Source organism: Hemitrygon akajei, chromosome 7, assembly GCF_048418815.1.
Source record: "Hemitrygon akajei chromosome 7, sHemAka1.3, whole genome shotgun sequence".
In the NCBI taxonomy this organism is placed as follows: domain Eukaryota; kingdom Metazoa; phylum Chordata; class Chondrichthyes; order Myliobatiformes; family Dasyatidae; genus Hemitrygon; species Hemitrygon akajei.
The window spans coordinates 138,111,276-138,129,943 of record NC_133130.1 but is presented as its reverse complement, the minus strand read 5'-3'; the positions used below and the strand labels follow the sequence as shown (position 1 = coordinate 138,129,943).

At 42.4% G+C, this 18,668-nt stretch overlaps 1 protein-coding gene across 3 annotated transcripts in view; it reads right to left on the bottom strand.

Moving 5' to 3' along the window:
* LOC140730963 (dual specificity testis-specific protein kinase 2) overlaps positions 1–18,668 on the bottom strand; it is a 156,534-nt gene that overhangs the window by 12,121 nt on the left and 125,745 nt on the right. For all 3 annotated transcript variants that reach the window (XM_073052076.1, XM_073052077.1, XM_073052075.1), the window contains 3 exons: positions 16,674–16,722; positions 16,427–16,576; positions 5,336–5,509 (listed from right to left, as the gene is read on the bottom strand). In XM_073052076.1, the coding sequence (XP_072908177.1) occupies positions 5,336–5,509; positions 16,427–16,576; positions 16,674–16,722 (373 nt within the window). The remainder of the gene's footprint in view (positions 1–5,335; positions 5,510–16,426; positions 16,577–16,673; positions 16,723–18,668) is intronic.

Genomic DNA, 18,668 nt, shown 5'->3' with positions numbered 1-18,668 from the left:
TGCCTATAAAGACTTTGCAAAGTGTCATTTAGAAGAAACTGTAAAGAAGTGGAAGTAGGTCTTGTGGTCAGAAGAAACCAACATTGAGGCCAGTAAGTTCCACTTTAAACAGTGTGTACTCTATAAATCCAATACTGCACATCAGCCAGGTAACACCATCCCTACTGTAAAGAATGCTGGAGGTAGCATTGTGCTGTGAGGGTGCTTTGCAGCAGCAGGGACTTAAAATCTGGTCAGGATTGATGGGAAGATGAATGCTGCTAAATAGAGAGCTCCTGAATAAAAATCTGCTAGCCTCCACCAGAAAGCTTAAACAGGGGAGGGAGTCAATATTTCAGAAGGATAATGACCCAAAGTACTCCACCACAGCAACTATGGAATGGTTTCAAATGAAGAAAATTTGATGTTCTTGAATGGCCCAGTCAGAGTCCTGACCTTAGCCAGATTGAACAACTTCGGCAAATCTCAAGTCTCTGTCCACCCAGCCCTGCTCCCCAACTAACCTGGCACAGTTTGAGTGATTTTACAAGACAAAATGGGACTAGGCAGAAAAATGGTTCAGCACAGCCAAGAAGGGCCAAAAGGCCTGTTTCTGTGCTGTAATGTTCTATGGTTCCAAATGGGCAAATCTTGCTCTATCATGTTGTATATGGTGACATACATGTATTTGATAATAAAATTTACTCTGAAATTTGAGAAAAGCTAATACAGAAATCTAAAAAGACTACTGACTATAAAGCTGTGAAAAGTGGTCCATCTAAGTACTGAGCAAATAGGGTGATGAATACTTCTGAACTGCTGATATCTCAGGATTTTAAAATTTTTTAGTTTTTCATGCTTTACAATTTTAACCTGTTTTGGGGGCTCCACTGTGAAAAAGAAGCATGTGATTCACAAATAAAAATCCTCAGCTAAATTGATCAAAATCCCTGGTTGTGATACTCAATTATGTGAATGAAGGATTGGGGACTGAATACTTTTACAAGGCCCTGTAAATTCCTCATCCAAGTAATGTAACCCAAGGGTTTGTGCTGGAATGGAACCCCCTTAGATTCCCCATAATGTCTTTACGATGGTACACTCTACTGTTCCTGTTGTGGACTATGTGGTTAGAATACAATAACATTGAAAATGTCCAAAAACTTCTTCTAAGAGATCTGTGTTAGCTTGTATTGATAATAGATAGATAGATAGATAGATACTTTATTCATCCCCATGGGGAAATTCAACTTTTTTCCAATGTCCCATACACTTGTTGTAGCAAAACTAATTACATACAATACTTAACTCAGTAAAAAATATGATATGCATCTATGAGTCAACTCTGCCTGGACCTGAAAAAGCAACTTGAAGAAAGTCAATGCTACATGCTCTACCCTTCCATGCCAATGACTTCCCAATATTTAAGAACTTATTAAATGCCTTTGTGATCTACAGCAAGATAAATAAAATCACTTACGAGTGGGACATAAGGAGAATGCATCAAAATAATAAAAGTAACTTTTTTATGTCTTTGCATGGTACTGTTGCCATAAAGTACAACTTTCATGACATACCAGTATTTAGAATCAAAACCACTGATGCTCCTTTGGAACAAGAGCAATCCATACGATCCCAAGACCACATTTTGCAAATCCATGTTGAGCTGCACCTTAACTGTTGAAACTGGAGGTGGTTGTGGTTAGAAGGCCACTTATGGCTGCTCCACTATTCAATAGGGCCAAGGCTTGATCTGATTATTGGCTTCAATAATTTCCTACTGGATCTCCATGACCTTTGATATACATTTGTCTGTTTCAGCCTCAAATGCTAATACTCTCCGCATAAATTGTGTAATAGTCAAAGAACTTCCATCATTTTGCTTTTATTTATTTCTTAGTGAGAAGCTCATCTGCCCTTAATCGACGTAGCCTATATATAATTCTAGATGCTCTAATGTCACTGGTTCAAACTGACTGTGTGAAGCTTTGGTACCCTTACCTAGAGAGAATATAATTGCATTGGTGACAGTTCAAATAATATACAGCAGGCTAATTCCTGGGATTGTCCCATCAGAGGCCATACAGCTTGGCTTTTGTTCCTATGTGTTCATGTAACCTTATTCAAACAAATAAGATCCTAACGGAAAATGACAGGATAGATGGTGAGATGTTTTCGGGAAAGTTATGAACAAGGTGACATAGTTATAAGATGAGGGGTATAACGCTGAGCTGCATAGAAATTTCTTCTCTCAGAGTGTGGTCCTCCAAGAGGACCACAATCTTGTGGTTTGGAGACCTGCGTGCCCCAATGACCCAGAGAGCTATGTTGGCTGGAGTCAGAGCTTTACGCTTTGACCCTTGGTAGGGTCAATCATGACAAACAGGTCAAAGGGTGGAGGATAGACTAAGAGTGGTCCACTGGTCCTCCAGGTTCAGGGGTTCAGCTCAGGGCTAACAACCCTGGCTGGTAAAATAAAAGTGTTATGGAAACAGCAATGAAGAATCTGAGTGTGACGGTATTCCTGTGTCCACCTGGGACTTGCATGACTGACAGTAGTGAAAACTGAGGAATCTACTGACACAATGAAGGAAGCCCTGAACATCACCAGAGATAGAGGATCAATCATGGTGAATCTCCGGAATTCTCTGCCACAGATGGTGAGGGGGCAAATCATTAGACACAAAGGATGCAACTGGACAAATGTTTGTAAGGTTGAAGAACTGAGGTCTGTGGAAATGAAGAGCAGTCCAGGATAGCACAGATCAGCCACGGACAGACTGAATGGCAAGGCACTCTCAAGGGGCACGGAGGCCTCCCTCCTGCGTCTGTTTTGTAGTCACAACTAGCTGCTCTGTTCTGAAGAAATTAAGGGTGGACACAAGAATCAGAACTGCAGTATCTTCACTCCAGGAAAGAATTTTAAAAAGTCAGTGAGATCTGAAGAAAGTGGAAACGATCTGACTTCTCGTGGAACCCAACAGTTACTTTCCTCTCTATGGCAGGGGTTTCCAACCCTGGATCCACCGACCCCTCGCTCAATGGTATTGGTCCATGCCATAAAAAAAATTTGGGAACTTTATCCTAATGTAATGGCAATGAACGTGCTGGTAAAATCTGCAGAGCCAGTGTCGAGGCCCAAAATCAAGATCTGGGATCCGCCAACTACCAACACGAGCCTTCATGGATGATCTGACTATCACTACGGAGTCAGTGCCTATGCTAGGTGGATTCTTAAGGGGCTGGAAAGGTTGATGACGTGGGCAAGGATGTTCTTTAAGCCTGCAAAAGCAAGATCTGTAGTGTTGAAGAAGGGGAGAGTACAGGAGAAATTTCATTTCTCTATTGAGGACATTCCAATTCCTACCGTCACAGAGAACCCTGTTAAAAGTCTTGAAAAGATGTTTGATGCAACACTCAGAGATAAGGCGGCAATAAGAAACACCTGTGGGGAGTTTGAACAATGGTTGCAAGAGGTTGACAGGACTGGCCTTCCAGGGCGGTTTAAGGCATGGATTTACCAGCACGGTGTACTACCAAGAATCCTCTGGCCACTGCTTCTCTATGAGTTTCCAATTTCTACTGTTGCTGAATTAGAGAGGGTAGTCAGCCAGTTCCTGCGAAGATGGCTGGGTTTACCAAGGAACATCAGCAGCATCGCTCTGTATGGGAATAACTGCAAACTGAGGCTCCCCCTGAGATCCATCGAGGAGGAGTTCAAGGTTTTGCGAGCAGTACCGGGAATCTTCAGATCCAAGGGTTGCCGGAGCGAGAGTGGCAGTGAGAACTGGAAGAAAGTGGAGAGCAGAGGCTGCAGTGGAAGGAGCTGAGGCGTGACTGCGCCACAAAGTGCTGGTGGGGGCAGTCGCCAAAGGAAGAGTTGGACTTGGAAGCCTTAAAGTCCCCCATTTTGACAAAGTACAGGGGAAAGAGTGACGAGAACTGGTCCAGAATGAAGTAAGGGCAGCTGTGGAGGAGGAGAGGACCAGCAGAGCAGTGGCAATGAAACAGCAAGGAGCCTGGACCAAATGGGAGCAGGTGATCGAGCGAAAGATCACATGGAACGATCTCTGGAAGGTGGATCCACACCGTATCAAGTTCCTTATCCAGGCTGTTTATGACGTCCTTCCTAGCCCATCCAACCTGTACTGCTGGGGCCTTGCAGAATGACCAGCTTGCCCCCTCTGTGAGAAGACCGGTACACTAGGGCATATTGTAAGCTGCTGCCCCAGAGCTCTTGCCGATGGCTGTTATCGGTGGCAGTATGACCAGGTCCTCTGGACAATTGCTGAGACAATCTGCAGCACCCTTAACATCTGCCGGAAAACAAGTCCAGTCAAGAATACCATCTTGCTTTGTCAAAGAGGGGAAAAGACCAACAGAACACCAGAAAGCAACCGGGTTGCTCTTCACTGCGCAGGACTGGAAGCTAAAAGCAGACCTGGGAAAACAGCTGCAGTTTCCTCCCCACATCACACAGACTACATTGCGGCCCAACATTGTGTCGTGGTCCGACTCATCGAAGCACGTTCTTATGCTTGAGCTTACCGTGCCGTGGGAAGAACGCACGGAGGAGGCCTACGAGCAGAAAAGAGCCAAGTATGAAGATCTGAAGAACAACTGCCAAAGAAGAGGCTGGGGAGCAAAGTGTTGGCCCGTGGAGGCCGGTCGCTCTGCAAAGTAAACACTGCACTTGGAATCACGGGAGAGAGAAGGAGGAGAGCCATTTCTACCACCACAGATGCAGCAGAGAAAGCATCAAGATGGCTCTGGATAAAGAGGGCAGATCTGTGGGATGCTGCTAGGGCACAGGCCAGGGTCTGATCAACCCCGGTCGGGTGGCCTGGGCGAGGGTGTATCATGTTGAAGGACCCGAAACACCTGACGACCCCAGGTAACATCACTGATGTGCCCTAGCTTAGCATCATGCAGATGTTTTTGTAAGAATTGTTAATTACCTTACCCTACATTATTTTGATAATAGCTTTTACCATAATTTTGGACTTGTTATTGTTTTAAGATATAATCAGTATGCCCTTTGCAAAGCATAAATATTAAAATCCAAATAATTAAATTACAGAATTATAAGATAGTAAATTGTTCCAGAACATAGGAGCATTAGGAAGGAGAGAGATAAAGGGATTTACTTGTGGTTTAACAGCAGGAGCACATTTCACTGCCTCTGAAAATTCTATTCTATTCTAAATACATGTACTTCTATTCATTTTAAGTTCATTATTTTCTTCATACAATAAGTATCTCAGCATCAAAATAATACATCACCTTAAGGTAAGAAAAATGTGAAGGGACCCAGCCCTTGCCCTAAAGAACTACAAAAACATTGGCTGCATGTTACCTTCCTGTCGTAAGGTTCACCTCGTAACATTTCAGGTGCCATCCAAAATGCAGATCCCACCAAGGACAACTTGCGGTCAAAGTCCTTTGTGGGCAGCTCGACCACTTCCCGTGCCAGCCCAAAGTCAGTGACTACGGCTTCTCTCCCACGTGGTGCTACCCGAATCAAACAATTCTGATGAGAAACAAAACGTGCAAATTATTGACAGCCATTATAGGATCACAGGGTGAACGAAGTTCCACAAATCTGTTCAAGCCATTGAATCAAGGCTTAGGAATAAACTGCAAATTTTGCCAGAAGTAATTCTTAGAGACACATTCAAAAAAAAAACTGCACACAGAGAGCACTGTATGAAAGCATTCAGATAAAAACAATTACAGGTGTCCCCCGCTTTATGAATGTTCGCTTTACGTCACTTCACTTTTACAAAAGAGCTACATTAGTAACCTGTTTTCGCATTACAAAGAGGATTTTCGCCTTTACGAAAATTTTTCCCATATAAATCAATGGTTCTTCACTTTACGCCATTTCGGCTTAAGAAAGGTTTCATAGGAACGCTCTACCTTTGTAAAGGGTAAAACACCTGTAAGTGCAATTCAATCTATTAGAGATCATATGTGAACAATAAACCCCAAGACTGCACCTTTCGGGACCAATTAGCAGAATCTACACATGTAAAATTGCGACTTGAGATGACTGAATTTATGATGGGCAAACAAATTCACTGTTTGAGCCTGGTAAATAAACAAACCTAGGCAGTGCCAAAACAGATTTGCTGCAGAACAATTCCAAATCTCACTGTAAATTAAGATCTAAGAACAATCTGCATGGATGGCAAAGCAGATTTTTCACTGTATGTTGGCATATTATTATTTTACTTCAGGATACAGTGCAGAACGAGCCCTTCCAGCTGTGCCGCCCAGCAATCTCTCTCTTTAACCCTAACCTAATAGCTCTTCCAATAGATCATCAAACCTTACGTCAATAATCTTAATCAATCTCTATTATATCATCCATTACAAAGCCTCTACATATTCCTTTCTTGTGTGCTGCTTAGAACCAGGCACAATACTTGGAGTTCTGGCTGAACCAGAACACTCAAAATGCCAGGTGAACCAGAAATTCACTTGCACTTCTCCAAACCTAGTGTACCATACTCCGTGTACACAATGTGCTTTCCTCAGCAGTGGAGAAACCAAACTCAGAATGGCTAACCACTTTGTTGAGTACCTGCTGAGGTAACCCTCAGCTTCTCATTGTCTGCCACTTTAATACCCATCCAAATCCTCCTCTGGCCTGTCTGTGGCTTTCTGCGCCATTATAACAAGCGAACAACATCAAACTGAGGAACAATGGACATAGTGTAGGTAGGAGGGATTAGTGTTTGGATGTTTTTAGCTGGGTCGGCACAATATTGTGGGTCAAATGGCCTGTCCTGTGCTGTACTCTTCTATGTTCTAATCACAGGACAATTTACAACGACCAATTAACCTACTGACTAGAAGGTCTTTAGACCGTGAGAAGAAACTCACGACTCATGGGGAGAAATGTTAAAACTCCTGACAGATGATGTTAGAACTGAACTCCGATGCTCCACGCCGCGATCGTGTCGCACTAACCACTACACCATTGTGATGCCCAACACGCGACGATAAACCATTTGCGGCACAGTAGCATGGTGGGTCGCACAACGCTCTACAGTACCAGCAACCCAGGTTCAATTCCCACCACTGACTGCAAGGAGTTTCTACATTCTCCCCGTGACCGCACGGGTTTCCTCTGGGTGCTCCGGTTTCCTCCCACAGTCCAACAACATACTACTGATAGGTTAACTGGTCATTGTAAATTGCCCCATGAATAGGCAAGGGTTAAATCAGTGGGTGGCTGAGCAGCACTGCTCAAAGGATTGATTCCGCGTTGTATCTCAATAAAGCTGCCGTTATTAGCACAAGAAATTCAGCAGATGCTGTAAATCCAAAGCAACATGCACAAAATGCTAGAGGAAATCAGAAGTCAGGTAGCATCCATGGAAATAAATAAACAGCTGACATTTCAGGCAGAGACCCTTCCTCAGGACTGGAAAGGAAGGGGGAAGAAGGATAGCTAGAAGGTGACAGGTGAAGCCATGTGACTGGGAGAGGTAAAGGGATGGAGGGGAAGGAATCTGATAGGAAAGGAGAGTGGACCATAGGAGAAAGGGAAAGAGGGAAGCCGGGGGAGGTGGTACACAGGCAGTAAGAGATACGAAGCTAGAGTAGGGAACTTGAAGAGGGGAGGGGGACAGAATTTTTGTTTTACTGGATGGGAAAATTGATATTCGTGCCATCAGATGGAGGGTACCCAGACAGAATGCAAGGTGTTGATCTTCCATCCGGAGGGTGGCCTCATCGTGGCACAAGAGGCCCTGGACCAATATGTCAGAAAGGGAATGGGAATCCAAATTAAAATCTTTGGCCACTGGGAAATTCTGCTTTTGGCGTCTCACCAATGTAGAGGGGGCTGCATCATGAGTGCTAGATACAATAAGCAATCCCAGCAGATCTGCAGGTGAAATGTTGCTTCACCTGGAAGGATTATTTGGGGCCCTGAATGGAGGTGAGGGAGAAGGTGAATGGGCAGGTGTAACACTTTGTCCGCTTGCAGGGATAAGTGCCGGGAGAGAGATTAGCGGGGAGGGACGAATGGACAAGGGGATCACAGAGGGAATGACCTTTGTGGAAAGCAGAGAGTGAGGGGGAGGTAAAGATATATTCAGTGGTAGGATCCCTTTGGAGATGGCAGAAGTAGCAGAGAATGATGTGCTGGATGGAAAGGGTCCAGGGGTAGTAGACAAGGACAAGAGGAACTCTATCCCTGTTAAGGAGGCAGGACAATGGGCAAGTGTGGACGTCCAGAAATGGAGGAGATGCGGGTGAGGGCAGCATCAATGGTGGAGGAAGGGAACCCCTGTTCTTTGAAGGAGGGCACCTCTGATGTCCTGGAAAAGAAAGCCTGGCTGCTTTTTTATTACTGACCATGACAGAGCAGAGATGGCCAATCATGATGGACTTGCTGGGCCAACTGTCTCTGGTGTCAAGTGAGACCTGTTCTTGTTCAATGGGCATTCCAATCTCTCCTGAATGCAGGCAATTTTATAATATTTCTTAGCATCATTAATTAAAAGATTTTAGTTTTGAACTTTCTTGCATTTCAGAAGCATCTGGAAACACAGTATATGTCAAGACCTAGTAAGCCAGGGACATGACTAGTACCTCTTCAGCTTTTTTGTGGAGAGGCTTATTCTGACAATGCTCTTTCTCCACAATAACATTGTGCAACAAAAGGCACTTTGACATGACTCATTGCAAAGAATTAAAATGACTTTTCATTGGAATTGCTAACTGTATGGTTCCCTTCAGCTAAGTTTGAACTCCATTCAACTGTGAGTGGTGATTGTAGGAAATTCACTGCTGATGGCAACTTCTACCCAGTACAGTTATCATCCAAGAAACTTCAGCAAAAAAATGAGGGCTTAGAAAGTCATCTCAGTGGATAGCACTATACATCTGCTTCTGAAGTTCTTTCCACAAGTACTTTCCACTGGCTTCAGTGGAACAAACTTCAAAAGCAACGTACAATACCTTCATTGTGCTAGCTGAAAAGGTTCAGAGATGTAACAAGGAAAACATTCTAGGTAATGAGCAGGGATAAATAAATGCCAACTCTAGAAGAGCATCCTTTATTCAAGCCTTCACATAAATCAAAACACAATCACATATTGTTAATTACGCAAGTGGTCAGAACCAGGTTCGACAAGATAATTCATGGCATATGTCATGAATTTTTTTTGCAACAACTGTATGTTGTAATAAAAATATTAATTTCAATAAGAAATAATTATATAAATTAAATTAGTGTTTTAAAAAAGTGAGGCAGTGTACATGGGTTTATTATCCATTCAGAAATCTGATAGCAGAGAGGAAGAAGCTATTTCTAAAGTGTTGAGTGTCTGTCTTCAGGCTCCTATACCACCACCTTGATGGTAGCAATGCAAAGAGTGTGTCCTGGGTGACGGCAGTCTTTAATGATAGTTGCTGCAATTTCGAGGCATTGTCATTTGAGGATGTCCTCGATGCCGAGGAGGTTAGTGCTCATGATGGAGCTGGCCGAATTTGCCACTTTCCTGGAGCTTCTTCTAACCATGTGTAATGGCCCTCTACACCATATGACGATGTAACCACTTGTACTGTGGAAAGTATTCCATCTGTAGAAAGATGCAAGACTCCTCGATGACATACCAAGTCTTCTCAAACTCCAAATGCAATATATCCACTGTAATGGCCTCCTTGTAATTGTTGGGCCCAAGATAGATCCTCAGAAATGTTGACACCCACTGCTGATCCCTTGATGAGGACTGGTGTGTGTTCCCTCGACTTCCCCTCCCTGAAGTCCACAATCAATACGTTGATCTTACTGATGTTGAGAGCAAGGTTGCTGTTGCAACACCACTCAACCAGTTGACATTTCTCACTCCGGTACACCTCCTCGACACCATCTGAAATTTTTGCCAACAATAGTTGCGGCATCGGCAAATTTATAGATGGGAGTTTGAGCGGCACCTCACCACACAGTCGTGGGTGTACTGAGAGTGGAGCAGCGGGCAAAACACACATCCTTGAGGTGCACCAGTTTTGACTGCCAGCAAGGAGGACATATTATTTCTGATCTGCACTGACTGTGGTGTCTCGATGAGGAAGTCAAGGATCCAGTTGCAGAGACAGGTACTGAGGCTCAGGCTTTGGAACGTAAAAAAAAAATAGTGGTTATAGCCCAGTCCACCACGGGTAAAACCCTCCCACCATTAAGTGCATCTACATGGAATGGTGTTGCAGGAAAGGAACATCCATCAACGAGGGCCATGGTTTCTTCTCGCTGTTCCCATCAGGAAAGTGGTACAAGAGCCTCAGGATCCACACCACCAGGTTTAGAACCAATTATTAGCTCACAAACTATGGACTCACTTTCAAGGACTTTCTCATGTTCTCTATATTTATTGGTTATTATTATGTTTCGTATTTGCACAGTTTGTTATCTAATGCACACTGATTGTTTATCTGCACTGTTGGTCATGGTCTTTCACTTCACCTGAATATCTGTTGGGGTCATCTACTGTATCAGGTGCTCCCAATATGACCTCCTCTACATTTGTGAGCTCCAACATAAACTGGGGACCCTTTGTTTAGTACCTCTGCTCCATCCGGCAAAACCTGATGTTTCCAGGCAAACCATTTTAATTCCTATCCCTTCTCCCATTCTGACATGTCGCTCCATGATCTCCGGTTTTGCCATAATAAGGCCACTCTTAGGATGAAGGAGCAACACCTCATATTCCATCTAGAATCAAAGTTCCAAGTAAATTTATTATCAAAGAACACATATGTCAGCATATACAACCCTGAGCCTCATTTTCTCACAGGCATACACAATAAATCCAATAACCGTAATAGAATCAATGAAAGACCACAGCAAAAGGATGGACAACCAGTACGCAAAAGACAATAAACTATGAAAATACAATCAGAAATAATGATAAATAAATAAGCAAAAAAAAAAAAAAATCGAGAACATGAGATGAAGAGTCCTTGAAAGCGAGTCCATAGGTTGTGGGAACAATTAGTTCAGTGATGGGGCAAGTAAAGGTGAGTGAAGTTATCCTCTCTGGTTTAAGAGCCTGATGGTTGAGGGGTAATAACTGTTCCTGAACCTGAAGGTGAGAGTCCTGAGGCTCCTGTACCTGCTTCCCGATGGCAGCAGTGAGAAGAGAACATGACCTGGATAGTGGAAGTCCCCGAGATGGATGCTGGGGTCGCTGATGATGTATGTGGCTTTCCTGCGACAACAATCCATGTAGATTTTCTCAATGGTGGGGTGGACTTTACCCATGATGGACTACTTTCTCCTAGGATTTTCTGTTCAAGAGCATTGCTATTTCCATACTTGGCTGTGATGCAGCCAGTCAATACCACACATCTATAGAAGCTTGTCAAAGTTTTAGATGTAATGCCAAGTTTTTTTTTTTTACAAACTCCTAAGGTGGTAGAGGCTCTGCTGTGCTTTCTTCATAATTGCACTTACATGCCGGGTCCTGGACAGGTCCTATGAAATAATAACACCTAAGAATTTAAAGTTGCTTGGCATCTCCACTTTTGATCTCCCAATGGTGTCAGGAAACTTAAATATGACACTTAGACTTAAATAGGTAGCCTCCAACCTGATGGGATGAACATTGATTTCTCCTTCCAGTTAAATGTTTTTTTCCCTCCCCTCTTCTATTCCCCACTCTGGCCTCTTACCCCTTCCCCTCACTTGCTTTTCACCTCCCCCTTGTTCCCAGTCTCCCATGATCCACTCTCCTCTCTTATCAGATTCCTTCTTCTCTAGCCGCTTACCACTCCCACCCACCTGGCTTCACCCAACACCTTCCAGCCAGTCCTCCTTTGCACAACTTGCTTCTGGTGTCTTCCCCCTTCCTTTTCAATCCCAAAGGTTCTCGGGCATGTAGCATCAACTGTTTGTTCATTTCCATTGATGCTGCCTGACCTGCTGAGTTCCTCCAGCATTTTGTGTGCGTTGCTCTGGATCTCCAGCATTTGCAGACTTTCTCGTTTTTATTATTTCCTTGATTCTATTGTATTTCGTGTATTTACTCTAAATAAATAAATGAATCTCAGGGTTGTCTACGGTGACATATATGTACTTTGATAATAAATTTACTTTGAAGTCCCCCGCTCATTACAGATCATTGCCTAATGAACTAACTCTTCTATTATATGGTCATTGCTGCATTACAGATCTTTTTCCCACTTTTGCTTTGACGTATTTGCTGGTGGTTCCTAATAAAACATCATAGCAGTTTTCACAAATTTAAAATGACCTTAGCTTATCTTTCCTGCAACCATTGAAGTAAATGTTTGCATGCAGCTTTGATAATAAACGTACTTTGAACCTCAACACCATTTTATTTTCCTCCCTGTAAAATACCGCATGCTCATTTACCGTGGAGCGCGAGTCGACACAAATTTCCTTCCAATTCCTCCTGTTCAGATTATGATTCAACCAAGCTCCTTCTCCTGTCGGCAGCCTCTCCCGTATCTGTTGTAGTTAATGATGAATGGTGTTTCATTCATTTGTCAGACTGTGAGCACGGCAGGAGCCTTTCGACTGTACCTTCACATGTGCTGATCTTCTTGCATATTCTGTTTTCAGTGATCTTTATAACCAGGCTAATGTGAAATATGCTACATGATACATCTTGTTTGTAGCCCGACTAAAAGCGATTCATTTGAGTATGAACACACTGTACGGCTCGGAAGAGGGTCTTTTTGAGAATTACTGAACAATAATTTATCACATCACATGAAGTGCAGTGGGTGTTTTATGTTGACAAGCTTCACTGCACAATGCCATTCAAATATGGTGAAGAATGAGTACAGCAGCTTGACTGTGGTAAACTGCAAAGTTAATCCTTATTATCTACCTCCCACACAATATGCTGCTTACTACATAATAAAGAGGAAATAGCCTTCATCAGACTCAATGAAACACATTATTCATTTACAGCCAAATGAAAACTGAACAGAATGATTATAAATATTTTACAGGAACCTTATTAATATTTCAATATGCTCACTTTTTATTCTCTCTGTATTGGTAACAATTAACTATATATGGACTCCCTTTTAAATGAAATACCTGTTAACCGTTGCACAATATTTCCATTCAGAAACTGCACTCACTTTAAACTTTGAATTCATCCCGCATTTGAAGGAGGAAGCATAATTTTGTGATAATTTCCAATTTTTTTTTACATTAAATTTAAAGCAAAGGCGATTCCAGACAACTTGGTTTGTTACTGTAATTTGCGTTATTAATTTCCTTTTTGTACCTATATGCATAAAATTTCAAAGATTTGTTTTGCAACAGTTGCATTTATTACCAGACTCTGACATTTAGCAATCTCTTAAACGCCTTTTTATATTGTTTTTGATATGCAAAATTCTGTCTCTTTTCCTAAAAACTCTCACTCATGCTGTGCCAAGAATAGTGTTTCTATTCCTTCGGCAGCACCTGAGATACAAGTTAGACAAGACTGCCAATTATCTGGTTATTTGCATTGAAGTAAAACAAATATAGCCCCATTGTTTGAACTACAGATTGGTCTGAGACTACCCAATCACTTCAGACCAATACAAGATTCAAACCTCATCTCCAGAAATGAAACAACAATGGGCCACGTTATCAAATTCCTCATTTTAAAGCAACTAACTGTTTTTAAAAAATAGTTTCTATTTAATGATTAACAAGATTCAAAACAAAAAGTCCCAACATTTCTGTTAGAACTGAACTTCTGATGCCTGCTTTTACCACTGAAACTTTGCTCATGCACAAATAGACAACTTTGTATATATACTTTGACAATAAATGCACTTTGAATTTTTGAAATTGAAGCCTTCCACAGAGCTAAGTTCTGCGGCCAGCCCAACCGCACACAGCAATGCATTTTCCTGGCACTTACAGGGATCGCTGCCTATTGTATTAATGGACAGTTTGACTTGGCCCCAGTTTCAGCAATCCCATTCAGTCCACAGAAATGGCTAAGGGAGTTGGGTGTGCTACACACAATCCAAATTGAGTTAATTCAAATATATTTAATTGCTACAGTTTCCTCATGTTTTAATATTTTGAAATATTGTTAATATTTTCTAATGGTATGAAAACTACATCACTGAGCTTTTAATACTATTAGTGTCTCTTTTCTCTTCAGTTGTCCATCGGAATCCGATGATGACGTCCACTCCTTTAACGGTGAGATCTTTGATGACTATACAGTCCTATCCTGGACCCACAAGTTCTATTGCAGGTGGGACATGTATATGTGGTAGTGGTGGTAGTGATGGCAACCATGGCTGCATTTCTCCTGGCTCTCTTCTGCTGTCTTCTGGTTGTCCTTTCCATTTCAGAATACGAACTCCATCCTTACACAGCTGTCGCCAAGTGTTACGGTCAGCAGCAACATCCTCCAGGTCCTCGGGTCTGATCTTGCACTTCCTTAAAGCATTCTTCACCTGATCCTTATAGCACTTCTTCAGCCCTCCAGCTGAGCGTTGACCATGATGTAGCTGGCCGTATAACACTCTGCGGGGTAGTCGACATGGGGGCATCCTTATCACGTGCCCCAGCCACTGCAACTGAGGCTGGGTGATCATGGCCTCAATACCTCTGCAGTTGGTCTTTACAAGTATTTCAGTGTGAGGCACCCGCTCACGCCAGGTAATTCCCAGGATGCACTGAAGGCAGCTTATGTGGATGCGCTCCAAGGACGTGATGTGACGGCTGTAGGTTACCCAAGCTTCACAGCCATAAAGGAGGGTGGTGACACAGACCACCTGGTATACGGCGACGTTTGTGGAGGGACGAAGGCTCCCGTTCTGAAAGACTCTATGCTGAAGTCTCCCAAAGGCAGCTGACGCCTGTTTAATGCGGCTCTGGATGTCATTGTCAATGCCGCTATCCTCAGAGAGAATGCTCCCCAGATATTTGAAAGATGGCACTACTGACAGCTTTTCATCACCAACAGTGAAGGCAGGTAGAGTGGCTGGGACACTGGTACTCCATTGGCAAACCACTTCTGTCTTGGTGGTATTGACAGTCAGCCCCAACCTGCTGTACACTCTCACCGCCACAGCAAGGACAGTCTGAAGATCCTCCGGAGTATGGTCCACAAGAGCACAGTCGTCTGCATACTGCAGTTCCAGGACCAGTTCTCTATGGAGTTTGGTGGTTGTGTGGAGCCTCCTGATGTTAAAGAGGTTGCCATCTAATCTGACGTCCACTGCCACACCACCGCTATCCTCAATCTCGTTGTGGAGAAGCTTGGTAACACACAGGAGGAAGATGTTGAAGAGCACTGGCGCTAGCACACACCCTGCCTCACCCCTGTACGTACAAGGAAGGACACGGACTCTTGTCCTCCTATGGTCACCCGAGCAGTCATCCCATCGTGGAACTGACGGAGAATGTTAAATTTATTAGGACAGCCAAACCTGAGGAGGACATCCCATAAGAGTTCTCTTTGCACAGTGTTGAATGCTTTGGAGAGGTCGACAAAGGCCATAAACAGGTCTTGATGTTGCTCCCAGCACCTTTCCTGAAGCTGCCGGGCTGTGAAGATCATGTCGATCGTGCTCCTGTTCTTCCTAAATCCACGCTGCGATTCAGGCAGCATTGACTCGGTGATGTTGCTGATGAGCCTCTGAAGTATCACCTTAGCCAGGACCTCTCCAGCAACAGAAAGGAGTGATATGCTCCTACTATTGCTGCAGATGGCCTTGTCACCCTTGTTCTTCTAAATGACAACAATGTTTGCATTTCTCCATTGCTGTGGGATGTTCTCGTCAGTCCAGGCCTTGGTGATGTACTGGTAGAGGGTGCACATACACATATACCCTCCATTCTTCAGTAACTCAGCAGGGATATAATCAGTGCCAGGGGACTTATTGTTCTTAAGGGAATGGACAGCTGATAGAACTTCCTGGAAGGTTGGTGTGGGTGGAGTATTTGCTCACAGGGTGTGTGTGAAGCGTCTAGTGTAGTAGTGCTTGTATGTTAGTGCATGTTGCATGCTGTATGCCGCATAGTGCTCTCTGCTTACAGTTATTGCCGCTGGCTAGCCTTCTCAACAGAGGGTGAGAAGAGGAGCCGAGTGTGTAAGCCTCCTCCTGCCAGTACAGAGCCTCTCCACCACCAGGACTCTTGCAGTGCCTCCTCAGGGCCACACGTGGAAACCGGGTATCTTACAGGCCCAGGCTAAACTACAGGGGATCTCGAAGCAGCAGTAGGTCCCAGAGATGTGGCGTGCAGGCCCACCACTGTGTGGACATGCCCTGGCGCCCGTCAACCACTGTCCCAGCTACTATTAGTGTATGTATGTATATATTTTTTTTATTTATATATATATACCCACACACATACATACACACACACACAATGTACTTTACCCTGTGTTTAGCACCTTATACAGAGGATAAATTTAAACTGCAGTCTGCATCTTACCTTGGAGTTTAAGTCTCTATGATATATATTCTTTGAGTGTAGATACACCATTCCTCTTGTAATGTCTGATGCAAGATCCACTTTTTCCTTCCAAGTCAGGTTAACTTCTTTATTGGCTAGCAGTTCTTCCAGGCATCCACCGTTAACATACTGCAAACCAGAACATTCGCAAACACTTAACAATACAAATGGACTAATTTGATTATATCTAATTTGCATTGTGTTTGTGTGGTAAAATAATATTTACCTCAAGCATAGGATAGAGTTTATCTTCTTTAACACAAACCCCAAGATATCTGAAAAAGTCAGTAAGAAAATGCTTTATTACAGCAGATCACAAGTTCCATTAATGCTTATGGCGTCAGCAAATCTATTGATACGGTATTTGAAATTAAAATTACCATGACCTTGAAATGCTGAACAATATCCTTCATGTTTTTAACAATGAAAATATGGTATCTGGATAATTACTGATTCTATCGAAGCCAGTGGCATTATTTTCTCAGTCAATGTAATTTTAAAGGAATTAAAAGCAGAACACTGGGGTAACTCCAAAACATTTCCTGTACTTGATGAACAGAGATGCTGGCGAGATCACACCAAGATTTGTGTGTACAGTTTGGTTGCCTGTAGGACAGGTCATGCTATAAGAGGAATGCAATTAAGCTAGAAAGTGTGCAGAAAAGTTCCACAAAAATGTTGCCTGGTGTCAAGCATTTGGTTATAAGGAGCAATCTGATAGGCTGGAAATTTTCTCTCTGGAGTGAAGGAGACCAAGGGATGACCTTACAGAAGTTTATAAAATCATGAAGGTCAAATATAAAGTCAGTCTTTTTCAGAAGGTAGAGGAGATTTAGAAACTCAGTGACTCAATGCAAAACATATCCAGGTGCAGACTGTAATAGTGACCATAACCCAGTAATATGTCACGTCAAAGTAAAACTTAAAAAACTGAAGAAGCAAAAACCTGAATAATTCCTTGACTACTCGCAATTAAAGAAGAAAACTTGAGACAAATATTTACAATTGAAGTAAGGAATAGATTTCAAAGTCTAGAAATAGAATCTGTTGAAGGTGATACCAATCATGTAGAAATGAAGTTTAACTCTCTAAAGGATGTCTTGGTAGAATCAGCAAAGTCAGTGATTCCTAAAGAAGAAAAAAGCACAAAGAATAAATGGATGACAAATGAAATCAAAAGTCAAATGGAAGAAAGGAGATGGAAGAAAGCAAATCCTGTTGAATACAAGTCCTTAGATTTAAAAAGTTAAACGCTTATGTCAAAAAGACAAAGAAGAATGGTTAAACCAGGAATGTGAGCAACGAGAAAGAATCCCTATTACTGATTCAATAAGGTTACATCAACAAATCAAGAATATCACTGGTAAAAAGCTCCTCTGTTCTTCAGGTGGATGTTTGAAAGCAAAGGATGGTACCATTATCATGGAAAAAGATGAGATTATGAACAGATGGACTGAGTATATTCAAGAATTGTTTGAAGTGATTGAAGTGAAAAACCAGAAATTAAGAAGAACATTGAAGGTCCAAGCATTTTAAAATCTGAAGTTCGAAATGCAATAAATAAGACAAAGAAGGTAGCAGGTCCTGGTGAATTAGTAATAGAACAAATTATCACCCTTGAAGATCGTGGAATTGAAAAACTTACTGATTTAATCAATGACATTTATGAGACTTGAATAAACCAGAAGAGATGGAAAAAAAAAATCAGTATTTATCACTCTTCCTAAGAAACCTGGAGCAATAGAATGTGAATTACATGACCATAAGTTTAATGAATCATATCACCAAGATACTTCTAAGAATTTTGATAACAAGAGCTAAAAGTAAGATTCAAGCTGAAATAGGTAAAGAAGGATACTAACAGAATGAGCTATTCAAGTGCAAAAAGATCTGTTTGTTTTATCAACTACACAAAAGCATTTGATAAAAGTGAAGCACAATCAGTTATTTGAAATTACAGGAAACTCTAGATCTAGATTCGAAAGACCTCCATCTAATCAGAAATCTGTACTGGGAACAAACTGCCGATGTAAGAATAGATGGAGAAGCGAGTCATTTTCCAAAAATCAAGTGAGGCGTTAGACAAGGGTGTGTTTTCTCCCCTGATTTGTTTAATGTGTACAGTGAAACAATATTACAAAAAATAAGAGAAATCTTGGGAATCAATGTGGATGACACTGTGTTACTTGCAAGTACTGAGGAAGAACGACAAAGCTTAATT